We start from the raw sequence: 27,843 nt of genomic DNA on the forward strand, positions 1-27,843 counted from the left end.
GGAGGGGGCCCTTAGGGTCACTTGCCTTGAATCTTCAGACATAGGGCAAAGAGAGGACCCAAGAAGGGCCAGAAATGAGGAGGAGCATTGACAAGAGTATTCAATGACAGGTGACGATCCTTGGCTCTTCTGATGAAGTTGTAGGAGTGCCAGGATAAAGCCTAGAAATGTGAATCCATGGAGTAAGTTGGTTATTAGACAGCTTGAGTTTGGCCACCAAGGGAGTGCACATAATCACCTGAGCAGGACCCTCCCATTTTGGTTTTAAAGGGGGCTTTTCCCCCGGTGGGCAATAATAAACAAGTTGACCAGGTGTTAAGGAGGTAGGGTTTTGAGAGAGACTGGGGTCAGGAGGGAGCCAGTCTTGATAGCGCCAGAGTTCAGAGTGTAGATGGAAGAGGAGGGGCAAGGCATCTGTAGGCAATCTGGGAAGAATGAGGGGACATATGACTTCAAAAGGTGAGAGATTAGAAGGCTTCTTTGGCAAGGACTTAATGCGCAATAAAGCCAAAGGGAGCACCTTTACCCAGTCCAGGCTTAATTCCATGGTGAGCTTGGTGAGGGTCTCTTTAAGGGATCGATTGGTCCTTTCAACCTTTCTGGAAGCCTGGGGGCTGTAAGGGCAATGGAAATGCCAAGGAGTGATAGCACGTGAGCCAGTCCCTGAGTTATCTGTGAGGTGAATTCTGGGCCATTGTCTGATTAGATAGAAGTGGACATCCCGAAATGGGAGATTTATGTGAGTAAGCAATAGATCAACTACTGTAGAGGGCTGTTTGTTAGAAGTGAGAAAGGCTTCAACCCATCCTGAAAAAGTATCTACCAATACAAGAAGATATTTTATGTTTTTTACACAGGGCATGTTGGTGAAATCAATTTGCCAGTCTGCAGCTGGGGTATGACCTCGGGCCTGATGAGAAGGGAAAGGTTTAGGTTTTAATGGAGTATTGGTATTGGTTCTCTGGCAGATATGACAAGCGGAAGTGATCTGTTGTAAGAGGGTCTTATCCCACGGGGAAAGGGTGAAAAGGGAGCGAAGGAAAGTAGTGAGACTTGCCGCAGTCTGTCTGGGCACAATTCAGGAGCCACTTGTCAAAAGAAATGAACTTTATTTTTAGAACACACACACCGCACCACACAGCTCTTCAGGAATTCCCTCGGAGCCCAACTGCCACCACCAGCTTCCCCAAGCATCTCCACCTCCCCCACTCCTCCTGCTCTTGAGGCCGATTGGCTGGGTCACGTGGGGGGAGCCAAAAAAAGTCCCCCAATGAGCAGCTCCGTGGTCTGAAAGGGCGGGGAAACAGCCCAAAGAGCATCACCACAGAGGAGCCAATCAGTTGGCAGCTAGAAGTTTGCTGGGGCCGCTGTGAGCCAATCATCAGCTGGCAGCTGAAGTTTGCTGGGGCGGCTGTGAGCCAATCATCAGCTGGCAGCTGGAAGTTTGCTGGCAGCTGGAAGTTTACTGGGGCCCCTTCGGCTGTGGCTCTCAACATCTCCCCCTCTCTGTTTAAACAACAAGCATGTGGCTTAGGGACCGTGCCTGCCTTAGGTTGTCCAATACTACATATGGTCCTTACCCGTCATCAGATGAGCTGACCTCAAGTCATTAGCCCCCTGTCTTAGGTTGGTACCATTGCAATTAGATCTTACCCGTCATTGACTACCAGCCCAGCATACAGCCACACCTGTGGATAGGTCTTTGTACCAGCAGGGGGTGAGGTTTTTTGCCTCACCTCTGTTGACCCCCAAATTTTAACTGAACAACCATCACAAGCAGAAGGGAGGAAGATACACCAAGCCAATTGACGGCTCCTTTTGGAAAAATTGTACCACCGATGACCCCATCAGCAAAAATACCCCAACACTACCACAAGTCGCTGCACCAACAGATAGTTCACAATGCATACAAGTGAGTTCCCAATGCATACAAGTGATACATAGTCCAGGCAAGTTCTGCAAGAAGTTCAGTGATAGCTATTGCAGAAGCTGTAGATTGGTTTTATCTTTGTCTTCACTGGCACTGGGATGAAGATACGAACTCTGGCAATAATGGCTAAAGAAAAAATTATGTAACATTCCAGAAGGCACTAAAAGAAAACAATTTTCTTAACAATTTACATTATCTTGAACAGAATTATTAAATACAATGAAAAGGAAAGGTGAAAGTAAACAAACAGATGTGTTAACCTCCTTTCTTGTTCACATATTAAAACAATCCTCAACAGCTGTTTACCCAATTTAAATTAAACCATTTAAATCATGTGAATAAAAAAAAAAATTTGGATCCATTTTTTCATGAGTGATTTGAGTTGATCTACTCGTATTTGAATTTTTGGTGGACGGACCATGGTTGAGGATAATAGAACTCCTAAATAATTAATTGGAAAATTTAATTGTACTTTATCTATTGCTATCTCTAGATTATAATTTTTTAAAAAGTTTGTAAGTGTGGCATAACATTCTAGCAATGTGTTTTTATCTTTGTGTGCTAACAATACATCATCCATATAGTGAAATATTTGTAGTTCAGGATTTTGATTTCTAAGTGGCTGGATTGCTTTGTTAACATAAATTTGACACATAGTTGGGCTGTTAGCCATCTCTTGAGGGAGTACTTTCCATTCATATCTCTGATCAGAACCTTCATGATTCAGTGCAGGGATAGTAAATGCAAAACTTGGACTATCCTCAGGATGAATTGGAATTGAAAAAAAAGCAATCTTTAATATCTATAGCTAAAACCTACCAGGTTTTTGGCAAAGCAGACAATTGGGGAATCCCCGATTGAGCAGGTCCCATAATAACCATCTCATTATTAATGGCTCTTAAATCTTGCAATAATCTCCATTTACCAGATTTCTTTTTGATGACAAAAATGGGAGTATTATGGGGGAGATACAGAAGATTGTATATGTCCCTCCGCTAATTGTTGTTTGACCAGGTCATGGGCTACTTGTATCTTTTCTTTAGTCAGGGGCCACTGAGGAATCCATACTGGTCTTTCTGATTTCCAAGTAATTTTGATTGCCTCAGTGACCCCTTCTGAAAACCCAATCCATGTCTATTTATTCCTTTATCTATTTGAATTGGTGCTGCTATACCTTGTTCTTGTTTTTCTAATTTTTTTCCTTTCCTAAAACCTTGTCTAGCCCTAGTAGTGGGCACATTAGGATTGATGTTATTTGTTAATGTCAAACCTAATTGATCTAGGACATCTCGTCCCCATAAATTTACAGGAAGAAGATCCAATACATATGGCTGTATAGTTCCTTCACATCCTTGAGGATCCTTCCAATCTAATACCATTGCACTTCTATGGGGATTAGTCGCCACTCCTAGGCCTCGAAGCGTTTGAGTGGCTTGTTGTAATGGCCAATGTTTTGGCTATTCTTGACGAGAGATGATGCTAAGGTCTGCACCTGTATCCAGTAGCGCATTAAATTCATGTCCTTGAATATTTAGTTTTAGCATGGGGCGAGAATCTAAATTTAAAGAAAGCATAGCCCAATCTACACCTGTAGAGCCTAATCCCTTGGAACCTCTTTCTACAGTACGACTGGAAAATTTATCATGCAGGCTGGGTATTATTAGTAACTGTGCTATTCTATCTCCTGGTGAAATTACTGATATACCTCTTGGAGAACTGGCTATAATTTTTATTTCACCTTCATAATCGGGATCAATTACCCCAGGACTTATCATAAGTCCTTTTAGAGTAGAAGAGCTGCGTCCCAATAATAAGCCTACTGTTCCTTGGGGAAGAGGTCCTTTTACCCCTGTGGGAATGATTTGAACTCCCATCTCTGGAGTTAGTACTGCTCTGGCGGAGGCGCAGATGTCCAACCCTGCACTCCCTCTGGTTTGTCTGATGAGGGATCTAATGGACAGTGTGTCCTGGGCACTAACCTGATGGGGTTGCTGGGTTCCTCCAGTGCTCCATATATTTGTGGTCTTGGGCCCCGGAGCATTGGGCCCCCCTATCCATTTTTTGGCAATGGAGCCCAATGCCTTTCTCCACGATATCGTGGATACACACCTGATCCTTGGTTGTTTTTTTTTTTTGTTTTGTTTTGATAACGGAGTACCCTCTATGGTAGTTTGAGAACGGCATTCATTAGCCCAGTGTCTCCCTCTACGGCATCATGGGCAAATACCCAGTATTCTACTCCTTTGATACCTAGTTTTGTTAAACCCTCCTCCTATGGGGCAATTCCTTTTAAAATGTCCTGTTTGTTCACAATTGTAGCATGTTTTTGGCCTGGCATCTAAAGCCTGTTGTACTGCAGCTGCCAAGGCTTGCCCCTGTTCATTAATGTCTCTACATAATTTAATATATGTGTTTAAATCTTCATGTTTCCATGGTCTAATGACTTCTCTGCACCAACGATTCGCTTGGTCATAAGCCAGTTGTATTAATGGCATTGCTTGTTCTGTATTCTCAAAAACTCTGGTAGCTGTTTGAATAAGCCTATCTACAAATTCAGCGTAAAGTTCATTAGCTCCTTGTATTACCTTAGATAATTGACCTTGTAAACCTCCATGTCCTTGTAAAGTTTTCCATGCTCTAACCACATCTACAGCAATTTGTGTGTATATGCCAGGATCATATGCAATTTGTTGCTGCTGATCCTCATAAGGTCCCTCTCCTAACAACATATCTAGATTTCTTTGAGGGTAACCAGATGCTGCATTTTGCCTAGCCGTCTCCTTGCAAAATTCCTCATTGGCAACCTTCCATAACAGGTATTGTCCTCCATTTAGCACAGCTTTACACATATTAGCCCAATCTGCTGGTGTCATGTTCAAGTTGGTAATGGATTTGACCATGCTTACAGTGAAGGGTGCTTGGGGACCATAGGTTGTTACAGCCTCTTTTAGCTGCTTCACTGTTTTGAAATCTAAAGCACAGTGAATTCATTGCCCTCCTGCCTCAAATACAGGGCATGTTAATTTTTGAGGTCCTGTCTCAGGATCCCATCTATCAACTACGGGGGTTGGGGGCCCCCCAGCATATGTTGTCTCTATAGGTGGCGCTGTTGGTTGGACACTTCCGCCCTCTGGTGGTAGAAAGGTGTTAGTAGCAGTCTCCTGTTGTAACTTTCCCCCTGATGGCTTTTTCTGCTCTAAACTTTCTTTCTCTGTCTGACTAGCTCGAGAGACCTTCTCTTTTACTTGAATATTTCTACTATAACTATAATACAACCCAACAAGATAACACCAAACAAAACCGAAACAGAGTGAAACAAAATTGGAACAACAGAAAATCATTATGGCCTTTCTATCCTCCTGAAATGTGCATCCGTCCTTTCTCCCTATCTGTTCCTCAGACGTAAATAGTTTTTCCTCAGATGTGAGCGGTTTTTCTTCCGTCTCACTCCAGGGACAGGCAACTTAAAACAGAAGTGAAGCAAAACAAAATAGGAATCTTAAAATGGCTACCCATCCTCTCGCCCTGCCCTCAGGGGCGAGCAGTTTACCTTATCACTTACCCTCAGTCGTTCCCCGTGGGAGCCACCAAATGCCGCAGTCTGGCTGGGCACAATTCAGGAGCCACTTGTCAAAAGAAACGAACTTTATTTTTAGAACCACACACACCGCACCACACAGCTCCTCAGGAAAAACCCTCAGAGCCCAACTGCCACCACCAGCTTCCCCAAGCATCTCCACCTCCCCCACTCCTCCTGCTCTTGAGGACGATTGGCTGGGTCACGTGGGCGGAGCCAAAAAAAGTCCCCCAATGAGCAGCACCGTGGTCTGAAAGGGCAGGGAAACAGCCCAATGAGCATCACCGCAGAGGAGCCAATCAGTTGGCAGCTAGAAAGTTTGCTGGAGGCGCTGTGAGCCAATCATCAGCTGGCAGCTGGAAGTTTGCTGGGGCCCCTTTGGCTGTGGCTCTCAACAGAGGTCACCTCTGGAACCATCCCTAAAAACAGGGGCAGGCACAGCACATTCCAATCAGGGCAGGGGACAGAGTGACTGGAGTCTACCTTACAGGAAATGCGACTCAGGCAAGAGAGGAAAGGAAACCAGGCGGTGACTTGAGGGTGTTCAAGGAAGAAGTACAACAAGGTGTCAGTCTGTCCTTTGTGTATTCATAGGAAGTTGTCATCACACCTCGTTGAACTGGGGGAGCAAACCAGATGTTCTCCTCTAGTCTTTTTATTCACATAAGGGGGTGGTGACGTCTCCATTTTCCTTTATGATTGAATCTTGGTTTCTTTTCAGTTCAGCTACAAGTTTGTCAATTATATTGCTCTTTTCAAAGAACCAACTTTGCTTTCACTGATTCTCTTATTGGTTTCTCTGTTCTCTATTTATCTGGCCCCTAATCACTTCTGTAATACTAGTGTTTAGTGGGGTGATCTTTAAAGGGTTATTCTGCTATCTTTGGAGTTAGTTTTCTGTTTTTACAGTTTCTTACTGTGTGAAATCACTGATTTGTTATTTATATTTTTATTTATTTTTTACCATTTACAAATATTTTTATTTTTTATTATTTTTTAAAAAGATTTTGTAGTTGTAGATGGACAAATGCCCCCCTTTTTTAATGTGGTGCTGAGGAGTGAACCCAGTCGCTCTGCCGCTGAGCCCAGCCCCAGCCCCACAGATGTTTTTATTTCATTTGTTCTCTTGAGTCCCCTGATGGTGGGATTTCGGGTGTGTGGCACAGGCGTGGGGCGTACTTACTCTATGAGGACTGTGCAGTTTATTTCTCAGGTCTGCGTTCAGAGCCTTTCCCTTCACAGGGCTCCACGACACCTCCTAGGTTTGGGCTTGTGCTCCCTCCCGCTCATCCCAAGGCATCCTTTTCCCTCCGAGGTCCCTGTGACTCCTTCAGTGCTGTGGCCTGACTGACCGTTTTGGTCAGTTCCATTTTCTTCCCACTTCCATGTCACTGTGGTCACAGAGGACAGTCTGTGTGACTTCAGTCTCTTTACGTCATTGAGAGCAGCTTTGTGGCTGGCAGGTGGGTGGCTCTGGAGGATGGTGTCACGCCCTCTGGGGAGAAGGCGTGTCCTGTGGCTGAGAGTGTCCCTGGTCTGTCGCTGCTTGCCTTAGGGGCCGTCCAGCCTCCCCCTCCCTCTGGACGTGCATCTAGCTCTGGGAGTCAGTTTTTCAGTGAGGTTCAGTGCCTTATTGAAGTCTCCACTCTTATTGTAGGACTGGAACTGCCTGCTTCTTCAATCTGCCTGTTTCTTCATTATTTTGGGGTCCCATGTCAGGTGTGACATGTTTATGGTTGCTGTACCTCTGGGTGGGGCGGCATTTTGTGACATGCTGAGGTCCTCCTGCTGGTCAGTCTGTACCAGCTTGTGTATACCACCTGCTCCCTTCCAACCTCCATCCCTGGCCACGCTCCCCGCGGGCCTCCACGTCCCTGGGTCACACCCTTGTGGCCTCTCAGCTGCTCTCCGTGGACACCAAGACTTCAGGCCCAGTCCCCAGGGCTGCCACTCCAGCAGCCTCATGAGGTAGCTGAGGAGTGTTGGAGAGCCAACAGTCTCCCTCCCCATTGTCTGGAGAATCCACTGGGGAAGCGTTGTCTGTGATGTCCTTTGTAGGATGTCTTCTAATCCTAGAGTCTACTCTTTAGTAGATTGGGACACTCTGATTTTTCTTTTGTGCTCACTGTGGACACCTGGGCCTGGTGTGCCAGCAGCACCATCCATCTGCAGACTCCCATCACCCCACGGCTCTCCCTGCCCTGTGCGGTCAGTTCACCCCCGACCCAGCCTCTTACCCCACTGATCCTCACTTGATCCCTTTATCACCACCTTTTCCAAAATGCCAGATTCACAGAGTCACACAGAGTTTAAAATGTTACTTTTATGGTTTGGATGTGGGGGTCCCCCAAAGCTCTTTGTTAATGCAGAAATGTTCAGAGGTGGAGTGACTGGATCATGGGAGCTGTGGCCTGGTCAGTCCACCCTACTTTGAATGGACTGACCGGGTGGTAACCATAGGTAGGTGGGTGTGGTGGCAGGAGTGGCCACTGCCCTAGGAGTGTGTGTCCTCTGCAGCCTCCCCCCGCCCCCCCATTCCCGTGGTGCCAGGAGGGGCGCAGCCTCATCTACTGTCCCCTTTACCCTTGGTCCACTGCCTCACCTTGGGTCCAAAGCAGTGGAGACCTCTGAATCCATGAGCCCCAGCAAACTTTTCCTCCTCTAAGTTGTTCAGCTATTTTGGTCACAGCTGAAACATAGGCCAGGTGGCAAATGACCTGAAAAGACCCCATGAAAGAAGAGCACAGATGGCGTCCAAAGAGGTGAAAATGGCTGGACACAGGAGCAAACACTGAGGTGCAGAACTGACCCCAGCGGCCAGCTCTGCACACCTGGGTCACCTAGTGACCGTTGCATCTGACCCAATCAGCCAGCTCTGCACACTTGGTCACCTAGTGACTGTGCGTCTGTGTGAAGAGCTTTGGAGGGGGTGGGCTTCGGGGGCACATTGGAGCTAGTGCCTGCATCTGACCTTGCTTTTTGTTCAGGACAAATAATTGACCCCCTCATCCCTTGTTTGAGTGTTTTGGTTGAGTGCATTGAAATGTCTTTCCTCTTTTGCCTCCATTTGAATAGTCTCTTGGGCGGCCCACCAACACGCCACAGGAGAGTGATTGAGACGGCAGATTCACGCTCGTGCAGTTCCAGAGACTAAGCCGTGAAGGCACAGTGACAGCAGGGACATGCTTCTCTGAGCTCTGAGGGAGAGCCTTTCCTTGCCTCTTGGAGCGTCTCGTGGCTCCCGGCAAACCCTGGCCCTTGGCCTGTGGCTGCTCCCTTCAGTGTATGCCCACGTCATGCCTCCTACCATGCGTCGGGGCTTCCTTCGACGTCCTCCTATAGAGACACTAACCATTGTACTTACGGCTCTGACCCAATATGACTTCCTCTTTACCCACTGCATCTGCAAGGTCACACTGTGAGGTCCTTGGTGGACCTGAATTTGGGGCAGCTGCCGTTCATCCACCATGTTCACCCACTTGCCCCTTGGTCATATTTTCTTCTGTCGTCTGTGTAGTTAACCCAGGAATCTGTGACGTTGGAACTCTAGGATCTGATCCTATAAACCAGCTCCAGGTACACCGAGAACCTGTAACCCCATGGAGCTCTCCTCTGAATCTGTGACCTGTTCCCAAGTCCTTCATTTCTGTAAATGTTGACAGACTCATAGGACATTCACAGAGTCACGTTCATTTGTACTCACCGGCATGTGCCTGCCTCTGTGGCCCCTTCTCTATCAGTTTCCTTGCTTTTCATCATTTCCTTTCTACCTTAAAACTTCTTTAAGTATTTTCTCCAGCTTTGATGCTGCCGTCGGCATATGCTCTCGGTGTCCACCACCTGAGGCTGTCCTCATCTGTGAGCACTTTGTCAGCAGGTGTAGACCTCGGGCTTGTGGCCGACGTCAGGTGACAGAGGCACAATTCCAGTGTATTCTGGACTCCAACATGCCCACCGAGAAGTCATCTGTCAGTCTCGTTGTTACTTCTTTAAAGTTACTTTGTCTCTCCTTCTCCCTGACCTCTTAGATTTCTCTCTTTACATTTCAGCACCAGCAGGGCCAGGGTGGTTGTATGTACCCTGCCTTGCTTAGGATTCTCAGTGTGTTTTTAATCTATGGTTAATAGCTTTCATCAATTAAAGTTCTGACAATACTTCACTACCTCTACGCACTCATCTCTCCTTGTAGGATTAAACCTATTTTTTCTACTGAGTCCTGTATGTTTGTTTCTCTATTTTAATCTTTTTTCTGTGGCTCCATTTTGATTTCTTCACCTCCCTTCATTCTCTGAACTTCTCTTTGACTTTGTCGAATATGGTATTAAACTCTCAATTTCTCAATGCAGTTATTATGTTCTTCATCCATAAATTCATGTTGGATTCCTTTATAGAATTCTGCCACTGAAATTCTCCTTCTTTCCCCCATTGTCTTAAAAAAAATTGTCACAGTTACTTTAAGCCCGTGATTGACATTCAGATCTCTGGAGCATCTGTGGACCTGTATGGTCTTCGTCTCTCCTCTTGGTCTTAAGAATTCTTTAAGTATTTTCTCCAGCTTTGATGCTGCTGTCAGCATGTTTGGTCTTTGTTTTTCCTCTTGGTCTGTTTGGTTTTCATTTTTACTCTTGGTCTGTTTGGTCTTTGTTTTTCCTCTTGGTCTGTTTGGTTTTCGTTTCTCCTCTTGGTCTGTTTGGTTTTCATTTTTCCTCTTGGTCTGTTTGGTCTTTGTTTTTCCTCTTGGTCTGTTTGGTCTTTGTTTTTCCTCTTGGTCTGTTTGGTCTTTGTTTTTCCTCTTGGTCTGTTTGGTCTTTGTTTTTCCTCTTGGTCTGTTTTGTTTTCATTTTTCCTCTTGGTCTGTTTGGTTTTCGATTTTCCTCTTGGTCTGTTTGGTCTTTGTTTTTCCTCTTGGTCTGTTTGGTTTTCGTTTTTCCTCTTGGTCTATTTGGTTTTCGATTTTCCTCTTGGTTCTTTGGTCAATTGATCTTGTCGATTGTTAGGCCTGATACTTTTTGAATAAAAATAAGATGTTGTGAGTGAAAATGTGAAGGTCCTTTTCATCATGAAGCCCCTGTCTCGCAGTGGGCTGACCTTCACTCTGACACCTGTTGACTCCGGCAGAACACCTGAGTTCAGTCTGAGCTGGTTCAGGTGGGGCCGGTCTTACTTCTGCTTCTGCTAGGGAGCAGCCTCACTTAGACCCAGCGTTTGCCACAAAAGCCTGAGTGCCTGGCCAGAGTCCCTTCCCCTCTCAGCTTGTGAGCTGACTTGGCTTCACTTCATGTTGGTGGTCAGTCCCCAAGACCACTGAAATCTCTCTCCACTTTCCCAACCTCTCGTCTGTGACCTGTGAACTGGCAAATGCCTCAGGAAGAAACTCCAAGAAAGTAGTGGTCCCTGCTGTGTCCCCTGTGATGGGTGATGGGGACTTGGTCCCTCAGCCTCAGCTCCTGGTGCGTCCTCTGGCCCTCCAGTGGAGATTGCATTTGTTAACCAGGTTCCTCATTTTTCTCAGACAGATGGTCAGTCTGATAAGAGCCCACTCCCCCCATGAAGAAGCAGAACTCGACAGAGCATTTTATATGGTCTAAGGAAAAGTGTGAAACTGGGCCCACAGGGGGTTGGTAGGAAAACAGGTGCCCAGGACAGCGGCTGGCAGGGAAATGGAGAGGCGGCCCAAGGAGGGCTAAGGCCAACGGGCAGTCCTGGCTCTGCAGGTTCAGAACCTGGACCCGCGGCCCAGGAGGCTGCCTGGTGCCCCAGCGGGGAGAGCACAGCCCTCCATCCTGGCCTGAGGATGGAGGCCTGCTGCCCTCAGGCACAGGGACAGGATGGACAGGGCCACAGGGAGGAGGTAGGGAGAGGTGGAGGGATAAGGACCTGTGCAGGGCTCAGGGCAGGCTCAGGCTGTCCAGCTCCACACAGCCATGAGGCCCCGGGCAGGGCACCAGGCACCCTGGACTCTGGGTGCTCAGTACAGGTGCCAAGCATCCTGCAGTGGTGACGGGTCCTGGGGAGGGGTGTGAACCTCAGGTGACACCTCTGTGCCCAGGCTTCCCTCCAAGGGAGACGAGGCCCTGAGGCTGCTGTCCAGTGGCTGGAGGGTGCCCCAGCAGCCCAGGGTGGCCAGGCTCCTCCCACACACAACACCCCAGCACTCAGTGCTCCCGGAACCCACTCCCGCTCCAGGGGCCCCGACGCTGGCAGGACATTAACGAGCTGGACAGCCTCCCAGGTAAACAAGCATCCCCAATGACGGCCAGGAGCCGGCCCAGCAACCCGGAAGGAGAGGCTGTGGGCTGGGGACCAGAGGGACCAGGCGGGTATAAAAGCCAGAGCCCAGAGCTCCCCACACACACCCACACACTCACCCACCCACCCTCCTCCAGCACACCCACCATGGCCACCTCCACCATGTCCGTCTGCTCCAGCTCTTGCCCCGAGTCCTCCTGGCAGGTGGACGACTGCCCAGAGAGCTGCTGCGAGCCCCCCTGCTGCGCCCCCAGCTGCTGCCAGCCCAGCTGCTGCGCCCCAGCCCCCCGCCTGACCCTCCTCTGCACCCCAGTGAGCTGTGTGTCCAGACCCTGCTGCCAATCAGTCTGCACCAGCTCCTGCACCTCCTCCTGCTGCCAGCAGTCTAGCTGCCAGTCTGATTGCTCCAGCTGTTCCCCCTGCCAGCCGTCCTGCTGTGTGTCCCTCTGCTGTAAGCCTGTGTGCTGCAAGCCTGTGTGCTGTGTGCCCGTCTGCTCTGAGGCTTCCTCTTCCTGCTGCCAGCAGTCTAGCTGTGAGCCCTCTTGCTGCTCCTCTTCCCCCTGCCAGCAGTCCTGCTGTGAGCCCTCTTGCTGCTCATCCTCCCCCTGCCAGCCGTCCTGCTGTGTGTCCCTCTGCTGCAAGCCCGTCTGCTGCAAGCCCGTGTGCTGTGTGCCCGTCTGCTCTGGAGCCTCCTCCTCCTGCTGCCAGCAGTCTAGCTGCCAGTCTGACTGCTGCAGCTCCTCCCCCTGCCAGCCGTCCTGCTGCGTGCCCGTCTGCTGCAAGCCCGTCTGCTGCTACAGACCCTCCTCCTGCGTGTCCCTGCTCTGCCGCCCCGTGTGCAGGCCCGCCTGCTGCGTGCCCGTCTCCTCCTGCTGTGCCTCCTCCTGCCAGCCCAGCTGCTGCCGCCCGGCCTCCTGCGTGTCCCTGCTCTGCCGCCCCACCTGCTCCCGCCCGGCCTGCTGTGGTGTCTCCTTGGGCCAGAAGTCCTGCTGCTGACCAGCCATATCCCCAGGGCCACTGGGCTCAGGTCCCTCCATAGCTGGGCCCCTCACCACCCACAGTCTGCTCCTGAGCTCCCCATTGGCTCTCTCATGTGTCCACTATGCTAACCTGACCTCCCAGGAGCCCCACCACCTTCAGTCCCCTGTGTGTCCCTCTAGTTCCTTGCTCTGGGTCACCTGCCTCATCTTCCATCTGCCAGCCCCTCTCAAGGCTCAATAAACTCACCCTGATCACGTGATTCTTCTTTCTCTCATGACTGTGGGGACACAGGGTGGGAGGGAGTAGGAGCATTCCTAGGAGTGAGTGGCTTGGCCTGGAGATCACAAGGGACAGCGGCTATGTCCCCCGGGTGCAACTCTGGTGGGAGTCATGTCTCCAGAGGGGAAGTCTCTCCTGGGAGAGTCCCCAGCTCTGCAGGTTCTGTCCAGTGTCCAGCAAACAGGCTTGGGCCTAGGTCGGGAGCAGCACTGGGGGTGGGACTTCCCGGTCAGTCGGCATGGCCGGGAGGAGTGTCTGCTGCGTCCTGCTGGGTGGAGCACACTGCAGACTTCTTAGGAGAGCGTCCCCCACAGTGGGGGTGACATTAACCCGCAGGGACCCCTGTCTAGTCCTGCCTGGCCACGTTTGTTGAGCCTCAGAAGCCGTCTTCCCAAGGAGCTCAACCTCACCTCAGAGCAAAACTCAAGGAGCTTCACAGGGGTTCAAGTGTCCCTCCCCCTGCAAAGTGAGACCCCATGCTGAGCAGACCCCAGCCCTCACCAGGCAGGCAGCGCGGAGGAAGGGGACCCCCCAGGGGACGTGAAGGGAGAGAAACAGAAACTGAGGCCCCATCGACCAGGAGCCGAGCAGCCCGCAGTCCAGATCTTAGAGGTCAGAGGGTGAGCTTAGACCAGAAACCACGGGGCGCCGCCGCTGGACTGTGAGAGCGCGTGGCCCATCAAAGGCCACCAGGTCCTCTCCCACGGTGCTGGTGCCATTCGCCTTCCCTCCAGCAGGCAACGAGGGTCCGTGCAGCTCCACACCCGCGTGGCTCCACACCTGCGCTGACTCTTGGGGCCGACATTCTGGGGTCTTTGTGGTTTTGGGGGTCTTGGTGGGTCTTGGCAGCACTTGGTGGGTCTTGGTGATCTTGGGGGTCTTGGTAGGTCTTGGTGGTCTTGGTGGTCTTGGTAGGACTTGGGGGTCTTGGTAGGTCTTGGTGGTCTTGGTAGGTCTTGGGGGTCTTGGTGATCTTGGGGGTCTTGGTGGTCTTGGTAGGTCTTGTTGGTCTTGGTAGGTTTTGGTGGTCTTGGTAGGTCTTGGGGGTCTTGGTGGTCTTGGTAGGTCTTGTTGGTCTTGGTAGGTCATGCGGGTCTTGGTGATCTTGGGGGTCTTGGTGGGTCTTGGCGGCACTTGGTGGGTCTTGGTGATCTTGGGGGTCTTGGCAGGTCTTGGGGGTCTTGGTGATCTTGGAGGTCTTGGTGGTCTTGCGGGTCTTAGTGATCTTGGTGGTCTTGGTAGGTCTTGGTGATCTTGGTGGTCTTGGTGGGTCTTAGTGACCTTGGTGATCTTGGCGGGTCTTGGTGGGTCTTGGTGATCTTGTAGGTCTTGGTGGTCTTGGTGGGTCTTGGTGGGTCTTGGTGATCTTGGAGGTCTTGGTGGTCTTGCGGGTCTTAGTGATCTTGGTGGTCTTGGTGATCTTGGTGGTCTTGTGGGTCTTAGTGATCTTGGTGGTCTTGGTGGGTCTTGGTGGTCTTGGCGGGTCTTGGTGGTCTTGCAGAATGGAGGGATCCAGGGACCCAAAAAGGGGCCATCTGCTTTGGTTGTCTAAGGGATAAGTGGGCCAGGCCTGGGTGCTATATTTGATCCAAGAGGCATTGTAGGGGAGAGTCAACCAGCAAGCAGAGAGGACACATTACCATGTAAGGAGGAGGGAAGAGGATGCAGAGAAGGAGGAAACTGATTTATTGGCAAAAGGGGTGTCCCCGCTAGAGCCAAAAAATCAGGAGTGCCTAAGTGGCAGGTTCGAGCTACAGAGATTGGTCGTCACCGAATCCTGACAGTCGAAGCTCTCGTCCTGGATGGAGCCGGAGTCATGGGAGACCTTGGCCAAGGCTTTTCGGGACCCCTCCTGGAGAGGCCGGATACTCCCAGGGCTGGAAAGAGGGGAGAGGAAGGGGAGAGTAAGTGTCTCTCTAGTGACTGAGTCTTAAGGTAAGAGGACTAGGACTTTCGAATCTACAGTGGCCCAAGGAAGGAGTCCCTGAGGGCCACCGTAGCCTTAAAGGCTGTGGTGGGGTGCTTTCCTCCCCACAGGTGAGCAAAGAGATTTGCCTGACCATAATCAACATATTGCAAGAGGGTGGATTCGGGGCACTGGGGGTGAAAAGATTAAAGGTCGGAGGCCAAGGTTTGTCCAAAGAGGTGTGGGCTATCTCGAAATCCCTGAGGAAGGGCAGTCCAGGTTAAAGGCAAAAAGATATCCTTAAATTTATGACCGAGACATGGGTGGCAGTGTGGGGGATCTGAGACAGCAGATTGTATGGGATGGGAACCAAAGGATGTATGGGCCTAACGGAGGTGTTGATGAATCGTAGGTAGGAAATGTTGGGCTTTTCTACCGCTAGTATGGGAGTATTATAAGGGGAATGAGCAGGACGGAGGTACCCCTTGATAAGAAGGTCCTTAATAATAGGTTGTAGGCCCAGAAGAGCTTTTGTGGACAGGGGGTATTGAGCCTGATTTGAGAAGGTGTTAGGATCTTTGAGATGAATGTTAACTGGTGGACAGGAAATGGTGGAGGGGGTGTGGGTATCCCATACAATCGGGTCAACCAGGTTAGTATGTTTATTTCATGTCAGCCTCACAAGTGGAGCAGAATGGCCAGTCTTCTGCCAAAGGGGCCAGAAAAGATGAACAGGCCGATTCTGGGGCCTGACTGATGCCAGGAGCCCGGATGTTGATTGTTGTATTGAATTTAGAGAGAATATCTCAGCCAAGCAAAGGAACTGGATACTGGGGCATAACTAGGAACGTCTGAGAGAATGGGAATTTGTCTATGGAACAGAGTAATAGGGGAGTGTTTTTTGGGTAGATGGTCTTTCCTCCTACCCCGATAATAGGAGAGGTGGACGGCACTGTTTGCCCCCAGAGTTCTGTCAGGACTGAGAAGGTAGCCCCGGTGTCAAGGAGAAAATCAATCTTGTGTCCATCCACCTGAATTCGCACCCTGGGTTCCTGTCTATTGATCATTATGGCCGGGGACAAGGACCCAAGGCACCATCAATCGATTGCCATGCCCAGAAGGTCAGAGGATTCCCTGGCCATAGGCCTCCTCTCCTACGGGATCTAGGACAGTCAGAGCCCCAATGACCTTGTTGTTGACATTTAGGGCATGGGGTAAGTGGAGTGCATGGTGCGGGGCATGCCCTGGCCCAATGTCCCTCCTTGCCACACTTGAATCAGGCATGGGGGTGGGGGGTGGGGGGGTTCGGTGATGCGCGGCGACCTGAGGAAGCACCCTGCAGGGCCTGAGCGAGCATAAAAACCTTAAAGGCTACCGCCAAGATCTCAGTCTGGGGGGTGGCAGGGCCTCGTTTGAGCTTTTGTAGTTTGCCCAGATGTCGGGGTAGCTCTGCGAGAGGAAATATGTCATAAGGACATGACGGCCATCTGAGGCTTCGGGAGTTTGATCTGTGGCAGCAAGTGGCCCCAGAGGGTGATTGGGATTGACTCGGTGAGTTTCATCCGCATGGGCTTTGGCAAGTTCCCAGACTCTGGTACGTTCCTCAGGAAGAAGAGTATTAGCCAATAACATAGAAGTGAGGCTATAAGCCTGGAGGACCCACTGAAACTCTCTTATGTAAGTAGTGGGATCTGTGGGAATGAGCCCAACCTTCACTCGAGTTGCATGGGGTCATTCATAGAGAATGGGACATGTACTCAGATAATGCCCTCAGGTCCAGCAACCTCTCTTAAAGGGGCCATGGTTTGTGGTACTAGGAATGGGACCTAGTTTGGGGGGAACTAAAGGTGTCAGCTGAGTCAGGGGGAGCACCTGAGGGGCTGGACGGAGCTGACGGGGGAGGTCGGTAGGGAGGGGGTTCATCGCCGGATAGGTAGGGGTGAGAATGAAGAAGAGAAAAAGCCTCAACATCTCCTTCCACTTTTTCAAGCACTCGCAGAAGTTAAACAGATCTCTGAGAATTGTGGGATCTAGGGATCCTCCTAGGGGCCATTGACTTTGATTGTCTAATTGATAGTAAGGCCAATATTGTGTGCAGAATTTAATAAGAGGGAGTATGCTGGGAGGGAAGAAAGGCCCCCATAGGTCAGGAGAGGGACAAGGGTGGTTAAGAGGGAGAGGGGTGGGGAGAGGGGAGTGCCTGTTCTTCCACCCCTCAGGACCTCTCGCTCATGAACCGGGTTCCAGAGAGTCCACCGTGACCGTGAAGGTCGTAGTGGGGTGCGTTCTCTCCTCCAGATTGGGCGTCAGACGTTTGCTGGATGATCACGGTAACAGCCCCTGTGTAGCCCATCTGAAGTTGGATACCTGATAGGGGAACTCACCTACTGAAGGGCCGGTGTTGTGTGAGTAGCAGCAGTGCTCGAAAGAGTGGACGAGGACAGCAAGCCTTGAGAGAGGGGCCCTCGAGCAGCGAGGCATTCCTCCTCCCGGGTTTCAGCACCAATGAAAGAATGATCAAGGCTTGCCATCGGAGAAAATGCCCGTTTATTGAGGAAAGCTCTGCATATTTATAGAGCCGGGGGTGGTTTGGCAGTTGGCATAAGGTGCTTTTTTATTGGTGGGTAAGGATCAGGTGAGCCAGCAGGTCTAGTCTGATTGGTGGGTAAGGATCAGGTGAGCCAGCAGGGCTCACCTTTGGACAGCTCTTCTTGCGGGATGGGGAAGTTAGTCTTTGGAGCCTGGGCGACTCCCAACAAAGACCACATTGAATTGAATCCCCGTTACGAGCTACAAGGAGGTATGACTAGGTGGGACAATTAAGAGGCAAAAGGTATGTGAAGGTTCTGCCCCCATGAACGGATTAGGGATTAGATGAGTCTGTTACAAAACCCAAGTTGCCTATGTGTCTTGGATATTCACCTCTCATCCTGGGAGCCCTGAGCTGCCTCTAGACTCTGCATGTTCTCACCAGCAAGAATCTCTCACCAGATGTAGACCCACCACCTTGGACCTCCCAGCATCCAGAGCTGTGAACTGAATGGATCTTTATTCTTTGTAACTTTCCCAGTCTCTGGTATTGCGTTACAGTAGCAGAAAACAGACTAAAACCATGCTAATAACTTCTTGCACTAAATTCCCTGTCATAAATACCTGCAAGGACTTCTATTTTCCTGATTAGCTCTATCTACTACACCCACCCAATCCCTGTTCAAAGTCCTTCCTCATTTGCAGCAAGTAGGGGAGTTCCTTAGAACCCAGTTCCTTCCAATGAGGTGAAAGCAGAAGATGGGACTAATAAGACTTCTGTTTTCCTTGGAAAAAGAGATAGCAGGATAAAATGACCTCTGAGAGTTGGCAGCCAGGACGTACTTTGTGAGTGTGTGTGTGTGTGTGTGTGTGTTCATTCAATGTAAATTCTGATAGATTTTTCTTTTCTTTTTCTGTTACCTATGAACTGAAATTTTTCATTCCCCAAATTTGGGGCGTTAGTTTTTCAAATATGTATTCTTCTTTATCATCTTTTCCTTCTCCTTCCGGAACTCCAAAGAAATAGGTATTAAACCTTTCAATATTGTCCTGCTGATTCCTAAGAGTCTTCTCTCACTTTCTTCACCTTCTTTCTCTCTAGTCTTCAGAATGAGTTATTTCTATTGACTTATCGTCATGTTATCTAAATCTTCCTTCTGTTGTCTCCAATCTCTAGTAAACCCATCCAGTGCAGGGTGTGTGTGTGTGTGTGTGTGTGTGTGTGTGATTTTAGATTTTGTGTTTTTCAGTCCTAGACTTTTCACTTGGTGCACTTATATTCTGTTTCTTTAATGAGATTTCTTACCTGTTCATTCATTGTGAGCAAAATTTCCTTTGCATTCTCTGTTGTTTTTTTTTTTTTTTTTTTTTGGTAGGTGGGTACTGGGGAATGAACTCAGGGCACTCGACCACTGAGCCCATCCCCAGCCCTATTTTATATTTTATTTAGAGTCAGGGTCTCACTGAGTTACTTAGCACCTCACTGTTGATGAGGCTGTCTTTGAACCCCCAATCTTCCTGTCTCAGCTTCTCAAACCACTGGGATTACAGGTGTGAGCCTCCGTGCCTAGCCTGCATTCTTTATCTTACTTTATCAAAGTTCTTCTCTGCAACCTGAGAAAGCATCTCACTGACTATGATGAATTTTATGTGTCAACTTGACTGGGCAAAGGGAAGTCCAGAGAACTAGTAAAACATTATTTCTGAATGTGTCCATGAAGCTGTTCCTGGGAAAGATTTAGCACTTGAATTAGTTATGCTAATTTTACTAACTTCTTGGTCATATAGTAGGCAACCTCTTTATTATCTAGAAACAAGAAGTCCCAAATGAGGCTCATTTGTCCACTACATATACAGCAAAGCAAAATGCACAGACACATGGAAAACTGGTATCTGGGAATGTCCAGGAATGGATGCACTAGCATATCACCTTTTGCAATCACTTGGCCCCCACCTCTTCCCCGGCACTGAACAAGTACAGAAGACATCGTCCTGCTCACAGAGGTGGGTCAACATCTCCATTCCCCAAAGACAATATTTCATATGGATTTTAGCAAAAACATATTTACAAGTGGTATTTCACTACCTCTACATTTAACGTACATCAGGACTTCGAAACATCTGGATAGGCTAGGTGTTTCAAGTAAGAATGTGATTTGTCCACTGTGTACACGACAATCTTGAACAAACTGCACACATGTAACAATAGTTCTAATTTGAAAATGTCTTCAAAATATGAGTGTTCTGGCTCTTCATGAATCTAGTGGTCTACAGTGCTCAAATTTTCAGAGGACAATCTTACCTAATAAATTTAACACAAAATGTACCAAATTTATGTTTACTAATTCTACTTTTGTCTTACACTGGCAACCTCTTTAACATCTAGAAACACCAGGTGTAGATTAGGACTCGTTTGTCCTTTATGGACACTAGGTTCACAGCAATGAGAAACATATGCAGTCGTGAAGCTACTTGTGCCTCCTTGTAAGCTCGCTGGTGGGGCACTCCTTGTCTTTCCTCCTCCTCTGGAGAACCAGTACACAATGTGTACCAGTCAACTGAACAGGGATGTAGCTATTTCCCCCAAAACAACATTTCATAGGATTTTAATTTTTTTTTGCTATGCTGTGGACAGAACTCAGGGCCTCACACCAAGCACTGTATCACTGAGCTACCTCCCTAGGCCTTCATAGGAGTTTTAACAGAAAGAAATTCACAAAATGTGTTACATTTTATTAATTCTACTTTTAACATCTATTGGGTTCTTCAGAACATCTAGAAATACCAGATGATTCAAAAAAGCACTTAGCATTGCCAACCTTATACAGCAATGGAGAAAATACAGACGCAAAACGATGGCTACGAGGGCAAAACGTCCCTTACACATGACTCATATGGCACAGGACCTTCTCTCCTCAAGGCTCCATGTCACCCATTGAACAAGTGTGGAGGAGTGTTATTCCTGGTGCCACTCCTAGAGGGGGTCTCAAACTCCATTTCAAAGTCACCTGCAGAAGACACTTGTGTTCTGTTTTTTTACCAAATGGGCATTTATCTTCTAACTCTATCACACGTTGGCAACCTCTTCACTTCTAGAATGGCCAGATGTAGCAAAAGCTGAAAGCAGCTTTTTCATATTATATACACACAGCTGTGGAGAGCAGGCTGTGCCCTACTCAGGATTCAGAATGGCGGTTTTACCTTCTTTCTGTTATTGGTGGTTTTAGTCAATTTCTGCATCCCTGTGACCAAAACACCTGACAAGAACAACTTTGAGGAGGAAAAGTTTGCTCAGGTCGCACGGTCTCAGAAGTGCAGCCCACAGATGGCCACTCCATTCCTCTGGGCTCAAGGTGAGGCAGCACATCATGGGGGAAGGGCCCAGTGGAGAAAAGTAGTTTAGCCCATGGTGGGGTCAGAAAGCAGAGAGGGAGAAGGAAACGGGCCCAGGGCAGACGCACTGGTCCAGGACTCACTCCCAGTGGCCCGCCTCCTCCAGCCACGTGCCCGCTGCCTACAGCTACCACCCAGTCAGTCCAGCCAAGTGAGGGTGACCTGATTAGCTCACGGCTCTCCAAATCCAGCCATTTCACCTCTGAACACTCCTGCATCCACAGGGGCGGTGGGGCACACCTTATATCCAAACCCTAACATCTGTATGTTTCTTTTGCCAACCAATCCCTCGTGGGACGAGACCCCGTATATTATAGGGAATTTGCCTTCCCAGCTCCCCAGTCTTTCACCCTCAATCTGAGAGGGGGGCACACCTTCTAGCATCCAAGTTGGGTTTCATTCCAAATGATTTGCTCCATGGCATAAGCCAGACTGTGGCAGAGTAAGCGTTTAGTCTCTGTTCACAAGTCTTTGATATGAACGCTGAATTTTATCTATATTGCCAAATGGCTTAATCTATTTGAAAAAAAAATTGTATATTCCCAATTATTTTGCTAATTGTCCTTTTACTCATTGAATTCCTTATTTAATGAATGGAATCCTGCTGACTATGCCAATTATTGTGAGCAAGCTATGTCATTAACATAGACCAAACACATCTGTATATTCCACGGTGTCAGAATTTATCAAATAATAGTAAATTTACATACCACACCACTTTCATGATGGCAGTCCACAGGACCCTCATGGGCCACCTGGCAGTCACAGGCTGGGCAAACACAGGCTCTTTCCCTCCAGTCTCCATCTCCAGGATCTATGTCACTCGAGTCACACATCGTACTTTGCACAGTGATATATAAATAGGTCACAGGAGACCAGAGGGTTAAGGCAGTTGGGGTTTGCAGACTCTGAGCCAAGAGCCCAGGCAGAGAGAAAGGTAACTGCAGAGTCAGGGTCCCTACAGGTGGTCAGACTCTAACAAGCCAGTTCCACAGAGTTGTCAAAGCAGAGGGTCTAGGCGGACGGCAGTTTCAGTTTCAGGGCATCAGCTTGGAGGGGGTCGTGTGTGGCTGTCACAGATAGGAGAAACGGCTCTATGCTGAAACCCAAGGACAAAGATTCAAAGGTTCAACACTGTGGCAATTTCCTGGGCAAGGCCTATGACAAGTGACAAGGTTACACGGTCAGAGTCCTACTGTGTCATCTTGAGGGGTTCCTCCTTTTGTGGGTCTTAGGAGAGGTTGATAAGCACCCGTGTCTGGAGTTCCTGCTATGATTTGGGATGACCACCTGTCCAGGTGCTCCTGATTCAGTTTGATAAGTTGGTACATATTAGTTATTTATCAACTTGTGCCTTTTGGTAGTGCCAGGCAGATGGTGGTTTTTACTTGTACAAACAAGGTGTGGAGTCACCCTACCTTGGCCCTGATACTCAAGATGGAGTAGCTGATGGCAAACTACTGTTTTACAGAATGGAGTGACTCAGCATTAGGCCCAACCTGAAAATTGCTGTTCTATAGGTTACGGAGTAGCTCAGAGCAGGGCCTGGCCCACTGTCCACACAGACCTGCTACAGATGGCCAACAAATCTTCCCATAGGATGGGGGTACTTCCACTTGGCCAAATGTCATATGTTTCTCTAGCATTTCTCTCTATGGTAGAAGGAAGAGCAGTCCCATGATGGCCACCTGTTGCCAACTGGTCTACCTGTGCTCCTCTGGGCTTCGCTCACCTCCAGTAATAGGGACAGACCGATGCAAGTGGTGGGAGCACGAGGTAAGGGAATGATTCTATGAAATGGCCCACTGTGCTGACCCCATACACTTTCTTTTCCAAGCAGCAACTTACCTGCAGCCCTGTCTGGCTTATGTGGACAGGATATGTCACGTTCCTTAGAAAACTCCCTGTTAGGACTCAGGATATAGCTCAGTTAGTAGAGTGTTTGCCTCACATGCACAAGGCTCCAGGTTCGATTCTCAACGCCACATACACACATGCACACAAACTACCTGTTATATGCAGGCTGGAAATAATGTCAAAATGTCAACAAGAGGAACCCAAGTTACTCTGAATGGGGAGAATTTTGTGACCCTTTTCATAGACCAGATCCTGAAACTCAGGGATATAAGGATAATTCCTCCTAGCTGTAAAGCTGTAACAATATGTGGTTAAGAATCCACGTAGAACCAGACATGGGTCAGCATAACCTAGAGTGATCATGGCAGTGTGGACTTGAGAGTCTGATGTCACCTTGCTGTCAGCCAAAAGTCAAGAGGTGGACCTGGGCAGGACTCTCTAAAAACTTTTCTGGGATCGCCCAAAAACTGGAGTGCAGGAAAAGCATATCATCCCTCTCTTCTCTGAGAGTACCCACTCTCTCCCCCGAGAGTGTCCCTTTTCCCTTTGATAAACTCATGCCTGTTACTCTAAGTGACATGTCTGAAACCTTTCTGACTTGACCACAAGCATGGTGTTTGAAGGTAGGGGTGGGCAGTCTTTGTGTTTCCTCAGTATCCTAGAAGGCCCCAGCCCCATAACACTGGACCTTCATTCCTTGCTGTGGGACAAGGTAAGGTCTTGTCCTTGACAGAGCAGACACTACAGGGCCCTGGTCTACGCAGCTCAGGTGTCTAAAATGGCTGGCCTTTGGGCATCCATGAGCCTTCTGTGTCCACCTGCTGTCCTGGTCCATTCTTTGCCCCACACACTGTGGCCACTGGGGGTGCCTTGTCCTTGGCTCCCCTAGGCCAGAGATCCAGCAGCCTACAGGGTCTGGGCTCCAACATCCTTGTCACGAGGGTCAGGATGGACTGAACTGGGCCTGGTGGGTGAGTAGCCACAGAAACCTAGAGTGTGCAGGGCCACCTTGTCCCTGCCCAGCTCCCCAGGAAGCCTAAGGCCAGGGGATCAGGCCACACTTTCTTACTGTACTCTACCAGGACTCATTCCATGTGTTTTAGAACAGTTTTAGGTACATGGAATTTAACTTTCCTCATTTTTAACTTGACCTGAAAAATCTTCTAAATTTATATTCTCTGCTGAGATACCCATTTAAAAAAAATGTAGTCGTGGATGGACAACATGTCTTTATTCTGTTTATTTTTATGTGGTGCTAAGGATCAAACCCAGTGCCTCCCATGTGCTAGTCAAGCACTCTGCCACTGAGCCACAATCCCAGCCTGAGACACCCATTTTTATTCTACCTAAAAAAAAAAATCATACTCAGTAAGGCATAATATATCTGTCTACCCTAGACAATATTCCCCTGACAGTGCTGGGGTCAGGCAAGTCAAGAAAGTACTCTACCACTGAGTTGCACTCACAGCCCAGAGCTGATATCTTAAAATCACAGTGTGATTGAAAGCACTAAAGAGATCTTAATTTAAGATACATAATTAAATGCTTTTCATTTACATAAGATAATGCCATGCCATATCTCCTTTGAGGCTTAACAAGAATTCATGCATTTGAGGGGTGCAGAACTGAGGCCTGAGGGTAGACAGGGTGATATCTAGTGTTTTTACTTCTCTCTTTGGCTCCACAGCTTGAAGTTAAATGGTCAGGGTATAGACCCGGTGATCCTCCAGTTATACAGTTATTTTAAAAAGAAACTTAAGCTGGGCATGATAGTACAAGCCTGTAATCCCAGCTACTTCGGAAGCAAGGCCGGAGGATCCCAAATTTGAGACCAGTCTTAGCAACTAAGCAACGCCCTAAGCAACTTAGTGAAACCCTGTCTCAAAATCAAAAATTAAAAGAGGGCTGGGGTTGTGGCTCAGTGTTAGAGTGCTCATATAGCACATTCGAGGCGCTGGGTTCGATCCTCAGCACCACATTAAATAAATAAATAAATAAACAAAATAGATTGTATCCAACTACAACTAAAAAATATAATAAAAAAATTAAAAGAGCTGGTTATGTGGCTCAGTGGTAAAGTGCCCCTGAGGTTAACCCCCAGTACCCATCCGTATTTTTTTTAATTTACCCTTAGGAGACATGAGAAGGCATTTGTGATTTATAAAGCAATGAATATGTATATTTTTATCTAAAAATCCTGGGTCCATTGCTTGCTAGTGCTCCAAGGAAAGAAGATGGTGCCTACAGGAGCTCTGGGCAGAGAACTAACAACTGCAGGAGTGCCTCTGGGGCAGCACAATCTCGTCCAGTCTTCTGATGATTGGAACTTACAAAGTCATCCTCCACAAACACTCGTGAACCACCCACTGGCCTCTGCTACTTTGATTTTTCTGCAGTAACTTTAATCTGACTCTTGAAGCTGACCTTGACCTTCCCACTCTCTCTGGCTACTGTGGTTTGGATCTGGAAGGTCTCCAGCAAAACTCACGTGTCAGGAACGCAGTAAGGTCAGAGGTAAGTGAGCAGATCAGGAAGGCTGGGATCGCCTCAGAGGACTAACCCACGTGATGCGCATGATCTGACTGGACCACTGAGCGGGAACAGTCGGCAGGTGGGGCACGGCTGCAGGAATTAGGTCACTGGGAGTGGCCTTGGGGACTGTATCTGTCCCTGGCCTATATCTTCTCTCTCCCCCACTCCTCTTCCTCTCTCTTCTTTCTCTTCTCTACTCCTGTCCCCTACCCCCGCCTTCCAGGCTGCCATGACCTGAGAAGCTTTCCTCTTCCCTCCACCATGCCCTTCTGCCATGATGCTCTGCCTCACCTCAGGCCCAGAGCACTGGAGTCAGCTGACCATTGACTGAGATCTCTGAAACCATAAGCTCAAAGTCATCTTCTCCCCCTCTAAGTTTTTCTTATCAGGTGCATGGGCCACAGTGATGCAAAGCTGATGAACACTTGGCCAGATGCTGCATGGGCCCACATCAGCCTCCCCAGAATGCTGGTTTAGCATCCTCGTAGGACCAGCTCCCACCAGTCTCAGGCACTGGTCTTACACACTGTTGTCATGGTTACCTTCACAGTGTTAATCACAAGCCTTCTTCAAAAACCATCAAGACAGCTCCCTATGCTCACTCTGCCTCTTCCTCCCCAGGGCTCCTCCTCAACTGTATGCACCCTTCTCAAGCCAGCCTGGCTGGTGACCGCATCCCTTATCTATCAATCTGTCCATTTTCTGTTGCTGTTTAAGAAACCTTATGGCTGGATGACTTATATAGAAAGATGTCTGTGCAGCTCCCAGTTTTGGAGGCTGAAACTCCAAGTGGCATGGTGCCAGCTCTGGCAAGGACCCCTCATTATGTCACATCATGGTGGATGGCATCACCATGGGAACACAAGCTAGAGGGCAAGACCACATGGTAAGGCAGGAAACCAGAGAGCAGGGAGGAACCAGTCTCACTCCTTTAAAAAAAAAAAAAAAACCCTCTCGTGACTAACCAGAGTCCCATGAGAACTATATTAATTCCTGCCAAGGACAGCACCCCCCAGTGACCTAATAACTTCCCACTAGGACTCACCCCTTAAAGGTCCCATCACTCCCACATCACCATGCCAGGACAAAGCTTCTAACACACAACCCTCAGGACAAACCACATACAAACCATGCACAATTCCGACAGGCAAAGTGTCGGGGGCTGTCATGCTGAGTGACCAGCATTTTCCTTCCCATGATCGGTAGAGGCTCTGTTGGTCACTTTCGTAGTGATCTGGCCACATTCATAGTGGCCCTAGACGGCTGCCCCGATCCTCAAAGTAGCAGAATGTGTCTTCATGCATAGGCGCGCCTTCCTGCATCCCCATGGATCGAGCTACGCTCACCCGCTCCTTTGTGATATTACCCGCTTGCCCTATTTGGGATAGAATGTTCCATGGAAACTCCCTTTGTGTGTCCCCTTCTCTTACTCTGCCCTTGGGTGTGGCCTTCCTAGATGTCAGTCCAACCTGCTAACAGCAGACATCATGAAGTGTGGAGAGCCATTCTCACACGTGACTGGGCGACTCCCGGTTTGGGTCTGAGGCGTTCTGGCTGTGTCGGAACTTTCCCGGCCCTCTCCTAATGAGAGAACCCGTCCGTGTGGGGGTGTGACTGACCACTGACCCCGGGGGCCCAATCACTGACCCTGACCTTGGAGTGCGGCCCCCCCTCAACCTTCATTGGATGGAATTTACCCTGAATTTCTTGTTCCCCAATAAAAGGCTACTCCCTGGCGTGCTCGCTCTCTCTCTCTCCTGCTTGCCCTGAGTAATCCTTGCTGCCCTACGGGTGGTTCGAGGTTGGAGCCAGAGAGGGGAGCCGTCTTGGACCTGGTCATAGAAAAAGGTAACCGAGTCTGTGTGTTTTATTTCGATCTCTGCTAGCTAACTTTTATGCCAAGAACCTCATTAATGAAACCAATGTGCAGGCTGCATGGTGGAATGAAGCTAGACTCAGCCCCCCGAATCCTCACCCCTTGCCTCATTTGAATGGCTTCTCTTCAATAAAAGGGGTCAGCACACACTCCCTCTCTTTTTCTACAGACCCTTAAGGTCAGAGGAGCTTTAGAGGACCCCAAAGAAAAAGGTATCTCTGTCTCTGTGTGGTTATTTTGTGCAGCCCAGTTCCCCTGAAGTGACCCTGAGTGTTTTAGTCACGAGGAATGCGACAGGCAAAGTCTTTATTTGTTCTTGAGTCTTACATCTCTAGAAAGATGTCTAACTGGGGCTGGATGTGTCCTCCTGGTGGTGGTGTGGGAAGTGGGGCCTCCAGTTACCACAGAGAAGGTGATGTGGGTCTTCCAATTCCAGTTACAGGTTCCCCAAGTGAAAGCTGTGGCTGTCACCTTCAGGTTTTGTTTATTTTTGGGTACTGGGGACTGAACTCAGGGGCACTCGACCACTGAGCCCCATCCCCAGCCCTATTTTGTATTTTATTTAGAGACAAGGTCTCACTGAGTTGCTTAGCACCTCGCTATTGCTGAGGTTGGCTTTGAACTCGTGATTGAAAGGAAAGTGACCACAACACTCGGAGCGACCAAGAGATCTTTTTGCAGCAGTGCAACAGAGGAGAAAAGAGAGAGAGAGAGAGAGAGAGGAGAGCATGCGT

The 27,843-nt window shown here is 48.9% G+C and overlaps 1 protein-coding gene and 1 long non-coding RNA gene across 2 annotated transcripts in view; both read left to right on the top strand.

Annotated features, from left to right (window-relative positions):
• Positions 1 to 27,085, top strand: part of LOC124089008 (uncharacterized) — a 34,183-nt gene extending 7,098 nt beyond the window's left edge. Inside the window, exon 3 of the long non-coding RNA XR_006850570.2 lies at positions 24,919 to 27,085. This is a non-coding gene — a long non-coding RNA (uncharacterized LOC124089008). The remainder of the gene's footprint in view (positions 1 to 24,918) is intronic.
• On the top strand, positions 11,853 to 12,989 carry LOC124089006 (keratin-associated protein 10-1-like). The gene has a single exon (XM_058577276.1). The coding sequence runs from the start codon at positions 11,904 to 11,906 to the stop codon at positions 12,750 to 12,752; it is 849 nt and encodes a 282-aa protein (XP_058433259.1). The 5' UTR covers positions 11,853 to 11,903; the 3' UTR covers positions 12,753 to 12,989.
• Positions 27,086 to 27,843: the final 758 nt, after the last annotated feature.

Source organism: Marmota monax, unplaced genomic scaffold (assembly GCF_021218885.2).
Source record: "Marmota monax isolate L192 unplaced genomic scaffold, Marmota_monax_Labrador192_F-V1.1 WCK01_AAM20220418_F8-fsc00125, whole genome shotgun sequence".
NCBI lineage: Eukaryota > Metazoa > Chordata > Mammalia > Rodentia > Sciuridae > Marmota > Marmota monax.

What these genes read in the sequence shown, in the direction of transcription:
- LOC124089006 (XM_058577276.1), top strand. Translation starts at nt 11,904, where the DNA reads ATGGCCACCTCCACCATGTCCGTCTGCTCCAGCTCTTGCCCCGAGTCC.